Source organism: Gymnoscopelus microlampas (assembly GCF_963454915.1).
Source record: "Gymnoscopelus microlampas genome assembly, chromosome: 8".
Taxonomy (NCBI): Eukaryota; Metazoa; Chordata; class Actinopteri; order Myctophiformes; family Myctophidae; genus Gymnoscopelus; species Gymnoscopelus microlampas.
The window spans coordinates 55,212,517-55,219,951 of record NC_139945.1 but is presented as its reverse complement, the minus strand read 5'-3'; the positions used below and the strand labels follow the sequence as shown (position 1 = coordinate 55,219,951).

The 7,435-nt window shown below is 41.9% G+C and overlaps 1 protein-coding gene across 1 annotated transcript; it reads right to left on the bottom strand.

Moving 5' to 3' along the window:
- Nucleotides 1–2,892: 2,892 nt before the first annotated feature.
- Nucleotides 2,893–4,641, bottom strand: LOC311050656 (uncharacterized protein; the record flags this gene model as incomplete). The annotated part of the gene is made up of 4 exons (XM_084064742.1): nucleotides 2,893–3,209; nucleotides 3,344–3,437; nucleotides 3,773–3,995; nucleotides 4,346–4,641. The coding sequence occupies 4 exons, from the start codon at nucleotides 4,639–4,641 to the stop codon at nucleotides 2,893–2,895; spliced, it is 930 nt and encodes a 309-aa protein (XP_083920868.1).
- Nucleotides 4,642–7,435: the final 2,794 nt, after the last annotated feature.

The window sequence follows — 7,435 nt, the reverse complement described above, 5'->3', positions numbered from 1 at the left end:
ACTTCATGAATACAACCGTCTCCCTCAAGGCCTATGCAACAGTCCCGCTACGTTCATGAGGATGATGATGTCCATATTCGGTGACGAGAATTTCACAAGCCTGTTGTGTTACCTAGACGACCTCAGGTGATTTGCACACAGCCTAGCCGTCATAGTCTCAGGGATCGTAGGTCCATTAAGCCTCCCAGACGTCTCGTTTGTGAGATGAATGACCAAGTGGTAGAAGAGGATTCTATGTCCACAGTGTCAGTTAGTTCCTTGTTTCAGTTCTTCGATGCACTTTCAGTTTCAGTGACAGGTTTATGAGAGTAACCAGAAGTGTATCTAAGTAGTACTTGAAGCTACAGGAACAATATTTTACATTTCAGAGGTGTAACAGGCATCTCTGTGTCTGTGTTTAGTCAGGAGTTTGATCGTCTCCTTTCTTTTCGCACTCCTTGTTGGGAGAGTTTTTTGAACTGACATGTACTTAAGTTTTGTTCCTTGTGATGCACAGTTTTCTTTTTCCTTTACCTCGGTATACGATTTTTTTTGCCTATGGTTTTGTTTGTTTTTGTCTCAAGAGTTGCACTTCCCATGTTTAGCAGGATTTCAGGGGGGTGTATGTAACGGGTAGAAGAAAGACTTAGTCTTTTATTGTGAAATGCCTGCTAAAGAATGTTTGTATAGTTTGTCCTGCAATGAGTGGTTAGCTAGCGCCATCTACTGGTAGCTGGAAAGTCTATAAAGGTGACCGAGTCATGTGACTATCATAGCAGTACCTGCCCTCTGCTGTGGTAAGTCACGTTCTGATGCTGCTCTGAAAAAGTATTATAAACTGCACTAAAGCTAACGTGAGATTTACTGTAAGATACACTGTCCTGTAACAGCAGTTGATATTTTGCTTCTGTGTGATTTCGTTTTGTTGCTGTAACTCACGTTAGATGCACTATGTATTTGATACTGAAATCAGTGTTATTTCTTCCTGTAGAAGTCAGAACCAGTGGAGGTGCTAACCACATATGTTTGTGTCTTGAACCAACTCATTGCAGGTACTTGTTGTTGCACTAAAAATGTTTTGTATGTATTGAGTCAGACGTTCACAAGGTTAAATGTTTGTTTGTATCATCCGCCATTACAGAGCAGCCACGTTGTTGCGTGCTGTATTTTCTGGTTACCGCCAGAGGGCGCCGTTTGGCCATTTTATTATCTATTTTGGTTGACGTCTGTGTTTTTGTATTTTCTTATTTCATTTATTATAAAAACGATAAAAAGGATGATGCAGGTTGAAAACAAGTTAAAAACAGATTGTATTGAATTCATTGTAAAAGCATTATTGTTAAAACCCAGTTAAAACCACTATACGATCACATGTTAAAAAGATATACTGTTAAAACCATTGTAAACTTATTGTTTAAAGTCACATCTTGTAATGTATTTCATGAGAATGTATAAGATGATAACTATGATAGCAGTACCTGCCCTCTGCTGTGAAGTCAGAACCAGTGGAGGTGCTAACCACATATGTTTGTGTCTTGAACCAACTCATTGCAGCTTCACTAAAGTACCACATCATCCAACCCAGTGCCTCTGTGTGTGTTCTTGGCGGGACGGGTATACAGCGGTTACATATATATAGCAGATTTCTTTGAAAAAGAAATAAATATAGAATGTCCTTTTCGAATCCTACTCGTGGTGCTGTACAGCAGTGGACACCGGAGGGTTAGGATACCGTCTACGACTCCTGTGTTCAGGAATCAACAGGTACCTGGATTCATCAGGCTTGTTGAACACATGGATGCATGCTTGCATTTGTTTATTTTAGCTTAATAATCAAATGTTGAGGTACTCATCATATCATGCTAATCGATCTCAAGTTCATGGAGCTCCACCATTCTCACAGATGGTTGGTCTGGCGTCAGGCTCTGTATTCCCAAGCGGTTTTGGGGGTTCTTGCTGTTTTGGGGGTCTTTATTCACTCCCTGTAAATGCTATTTGGCATGTAACATTTATTAAAATGTTATTCTTACAGGGAGTGAATGGATTCAGAGACCTGACGCCAAACTATGCTTCTTTATGCTTCCTATATCTATGCTCAAGCTTGCTTAATAAATATATATTCTAATCCAATCCAATTGTTGTCTGACTGAAATGAGGCGCAGTTTACGGAGCTAGTTCAGGCCAGGCAACTCAGGGATTGGGCCACCCGACCAGGTGACTAGTCACATGCATTTTTCTCCTGGTCGGTGGGCTATAAGTATTGCTCTGCCTACCTGTTCATTCTAGTTGCGCTCTCCTGCTGGGCTGTCGTGCCGACGCTGCTGCTGCGCTGTTGCTGAAATCCTGCGGATCTGCTGCTTTGCTTGCCTACGTATGCTGCTACCATGAATAGTCTCATCCCACCGCCTCCCCGGCATCCACCTGTAGGTTCTGTTTCTAGATCCCCGTGGGGGTCTTTATTCACTCCCTGTAAATGCTATTTGGCATGTAACATTTATTAAAATGTTATTCTTACAGGGAGTGAATGGATTCAGAGACCTGACGCCAAACTATGCTTCTTTATGCTTCCTATATCTATGCTCAAGCTTGCTTAATAAATATATATTCTAATCCAATCCAATTGTTGTCTGACTGAACTCCAAATAATGGTGATTATGTTGTAATTATTATTTTTGACCCCTTTTAATTCCTCCCTTGTCACTGCTGTTGAACCTTACTGGCTCACCTGCCAGAGGAGCCCCGCTGACAGGTGGTGCCCAAGCCTATAGTATGCAGTGACAAATATCGCCCTCCCACTGTCAATCTTTTTTCATCAGCGCACATGGATAGTTAACTACACAATAAACCTCTATCAAAATGTTATTTATGCTGTAGTCCACAAAGTGGCGGTTTAGTCTCAAGAGCAGTTGATTCTCAAAATTGTGAGAATCCAGCCGCGCTTTGTGGGCTGAAGACAAGTCCAGCGGTGCTGAACAGTCGTTCACAGGCTGCAGAGCCAGGCAGAGCTGTGTTGAGCTTAACAGACAACTTGCAGACAGCAGGGAACCCCTTCAGTACAGCCATCTGATCTGCTGAAAGGGCCAGGTATCCGTCCAGTTGCTTGGTGCCGTCTTGGTCTCCACGAGAACTCTGAAGGGCAGAGAAGAAGTCTCCGTCATCAGATGAACTGGATCTGGGGAGGTCTCCTGACACCGAAGGATCCTCCAGGTGCTCCTTGATGTATTCCATCCCTGAAATACAAGGAAGGTGAAAGTACCATTAGTACAGCTGAAATATCATGAGCACAAATCACAATTTCATGTACATTTACTGAACTAGATTTCCTCTATACATGTAAAAATGCATCATCTCCATGTACTCTTACCCAGTCTGATTGTGGCATCATCTTTTGTCCATGTAGTTCTGAACTTAGGGATGAGAATTGCAGCGGCAATCAGTTCCGGATCTATAAACATGTCCTGAAAGTAGGGTTGCAAATTATCGATCAATTCATTAATTGATAGGCTAATTGATAACCTTATCAACCGATTAACTGATAAGCGGCTTTTTTTTTTATCTGAGAATCTTAATTTCAGATTTTTTAAAAAGTGCTTAGAAGCCGAGATACAGCCTTTTTCAGTAAAAGAAGTGAATGGAGCAGAAAATCTTCAAATCATCATATCTTGGGTTCTGAACATTAAAAAAATATTATTTTTTTATACCTTTTTTTCAATTAATTGTTAATAGTTTGATTTAATCGGAAAATTTCTTAACGGTAGTTAATCGAAAATCGATTAATTGTTAACATCCCTACCTGAAAGCGCTGCTTTAGGCCAGCCAGTAAAGCTTCAGCCAACGGCCTGCAGTGCTTCAGCGGCAACTTGGCTTTCTCCAGTTTGGAAGTCAACAACGCAATCGTCGGAAGCAGCCATCCCAGTTGTATGTTTTTTTCTCCTTGCAAGACGTTGATGGCCTTGGCCACTGGACTCATGATGGTGAAATACTCTGACAGGAACGTGATATCAACTGGACTGAACCTGTGGAAAAACAAAAAAATATAACACTGTTTTACCATTCTGTATAAATAAATATTTGATCAAATTCATCAATAACTCAGAACATAAAAAACTTTGTTTTAACCCATTAACACCTGAGACCCCCCCCCCTATCTGGAAAGGTTTTTTGCCAGGGACTCCCAGAAGAGAAGATTTGTGTTAAAATCATTCAAACATTTTCAAAAATAGCAGATGTACAAGCTTGCAGTGCAGCACTAAGTGATGCGCTGTGAACTTGTAGATCTGCTATTTTTGAATGGCCAACACTAAAACGACAAAAAAAATTCCCGGTTTTTAATTGGGTGAACCAATTGTGGTGTTGTTAAACCTACATTGGAACCTTTAGATCAGCACACAGACTTCTCAAGGCAGGCTCTCCCTTCACATTCAAGATCTTGAGCAGCCTCTCCACAGCCATGAACAGAGAATTCCACCGGGTGGCATTTGGGCGTAACAACTGCATGGAGCAGGCATCTTCCACAGCTTCAGCTGCTTTGTCGGATCTCGCGCACTTATTCCACAGCGCATGACACTTGCCGAATGCTGAGCGATTCACTCTTTTGTATGTATCGGCGGAACATGCTTTCTCAGCATCAACAGTAGAGACTAAATTGAGGAGATGGCACATCATTGATGCTTTGGGAGCTCAAATTCAAAGCCATCATTCTCATTTAGGATATCTGACACTTTGACAAACTGTACTTCTTCCTCCCCCTCCTCTTCTTCTTCCTCACCGGACTCTGCGTCAGCCTCAACAGTGGCAGCGACTTCCTTGTTGTTGTTGGTGTCAGCACTGTAAACTCGGAAAGCCTTTAGGAAGTTGGAACCGTTGTCTGTGGTCGTCCTCACAATTTTGTTCCTGATTCCATATTCAGAATGGATGTCGTTGAGTGCGTTGGCCAAAACATCAAACGTGTGGGAACCTTTCAGTCGTCTACAGGCCAGGGCTGCTGAGATTCTAGTTAGGTTTTCAGGGTCAACCCAGTGGGCAGTCACACCAATAAAGCTCCGTCTTCTGGCTGACCAGCAGTCTGTGGTGGTGGCAACGTAGTCCACAGCCTTCATGGCCTCAATGACCGCGCTTTTCATTTTCTTGGCAGCATCGTCAATTCTCAAACGCAGGGTGGGCCTTGAGATAATTTTTGCGTTAGGCTGAAGATCGGTGACAAACCGTTGGAAGGCCGGTTTTTCAACGATAGAGAATGGCTGTAGGCCTTCTACAACAAACCTCACAATGGCTTTTTCTACTGAGCTTTGAGACACCAGGGATCTGGAATTGACCAGTGTGGTCTGTTTTAAGCCGGAACTGGTGGACGGTTGAGAAAGCCGTTTCATTTTGGCTGATGTCAGCGCTTCATATTCTTCCACATGACTGGCATGCTTTCTCTACATTAAAGAACATAAATGAGAAAAAAATACCAAAAAAAAGTTAGCTCAACAATACTCAAGATTTCACAATAGCTTTAAAAAAGCAAGGTAAGTGATTTACTTTGGTTAAAATACATCTTAAATAGCTCTATACTCATTGCTATTAGAGCAGGGGTCTTCAACAGGGGGTCCGGAACCCCTAGGGGGTCCTCAGAGCTACTACAGGGGGTCCGCCAAATCTTTGTGTGATATTTTTTTTTTTTATCTTAACCACTTGAACCCTAGCATCCCTTTTCTGAGGATAACTTTAGCCAAAAATAGCAGATCTACAAGCTCTCAACGCCTCGCGCTGCGAGGTGCTGAGAGCTTGTAGATCGGCTATTTTTAGCAAAGAGGTTATAGGTGTAGAGGGGAATTTTTTTTATCTGAAACACAATTTTATACAATATAGAGTAGGGGGTCCCTGCTTCATCTCTCTCTCAGCTAGGGGGTCCTTGGCCTGAAAACGTTGAAGACCTCTGTATTAGAGTGTTTGTTCATTAACAGTGTTAAATAGCTCTATATTCTGATAGTACTCATTGCTATTGGAGTGTTGTTCAGTAAAAGGAGTCTCCAATATCTCCATGTCTCTCCAGCTCTTTAGTAAACAGAAAAATGCATTTTCAGTGCTCTCTCCTGACTGGCTTAAAGTTTGTCACCTACCTGAAAATGTATATTGTGTTTACTAAAGAGCTGGAGAGACTCCTGTGACCAAACAAACACTCTTTAGCAATGATTACTATCAGAATATAGTACTTTAACCTTTTAACAAAAAAAAAGTAACCAAAAAATATGACTTACCCTACCTTTAACAGTGGTTAACATTAATGTTAATATATTTGACATTTTGTTATCAAGTAGTCGGATAAACAGTCGTTACCAATGATTCAAATGAAGATTGTATAGAATCAGGGGCTCTGCTACTCTCCGTGTGTGTGCGCGTCTGTGCTAGTCCTGAAACATGACTGTCAAGTCATGGCGCTACTTGTTCCCGTTTAGAAAAAATGTTACATTTACAACCAGTACATCTACATAAGCGTTCAGATTTCAAATACAAAGTGCTGACCCCCCCCGGGCCACGGATGTTGCAAGTTAAAGCGTACGGGTCTAAGTATATCCGTGTCTTCCGTATTGTTAAATAAAAAGCTTTTTAATCCGATTGCCAGCCATTTTCTTTGAAATTTCTCCATATGCTTCAACTACGCACCCCTATCGGTTGGGAGGTGTATTGCACCCTGATACATTCTTTTTATTAAATAAAAATGGCCGGCGATCCGATTAAAAAGCTTTTTAGTGAACAATAAAGATGATACAGGTACTTAGACCCACGCGCCTTAACTTGAAACATCCATGGCCGGGGGGGGGGCAGCACTTTATATTTGAAATCTGAACGTTTATGTAGATGTACTAGTTGTAAATGTAACATCTTCAAAAAACAGGAACAAGTAGCGCCATGACGCTTACAGACGAGCGTCATGTGAACCATGGCTAGGTGACTGTCTTTTCAAATGTTGGCCTTATTACTTTTATGGACAATATTTAGCTACGAATTACAGGCACATGACAACTTGTGATGAATTGCTAGATTCACTTACCCTAAGGTGCGCCTTGAGGTTCGACGGAGAGTTATTGAACGCCAGGAGTTCTTTGTTGTAAGGCAAACACAAGAGGCACTTCATTCGATAGGATGATCCTTCCTTACCCAAGTAGCCAAACATTTTTGTCAGGTAAGGCCACGGGTGTGTTTCATCTGCTTCTGCAGTTGTGACAGTATCTGTACTAACTTCGTCTTCTGTATCAGACGATGAGGGGGAAGCCATGGCGACTGACTGGTGTAAACTTAGCTGGCCTTCTTCTGTGTCTGTGAGGCGATGTTCAGAACTTAGCTGGTCTTCTGTGTTTGTGTTATGAGTGAGGCGATGTTCAGAACTTAGCTGGTCTTCTGTGTTTGTGTTATGAGTTAGGCGATGTTCAGAACTTAGCTGGTCTTCTCCTGTGTTTGTGTTGTGAGTGAG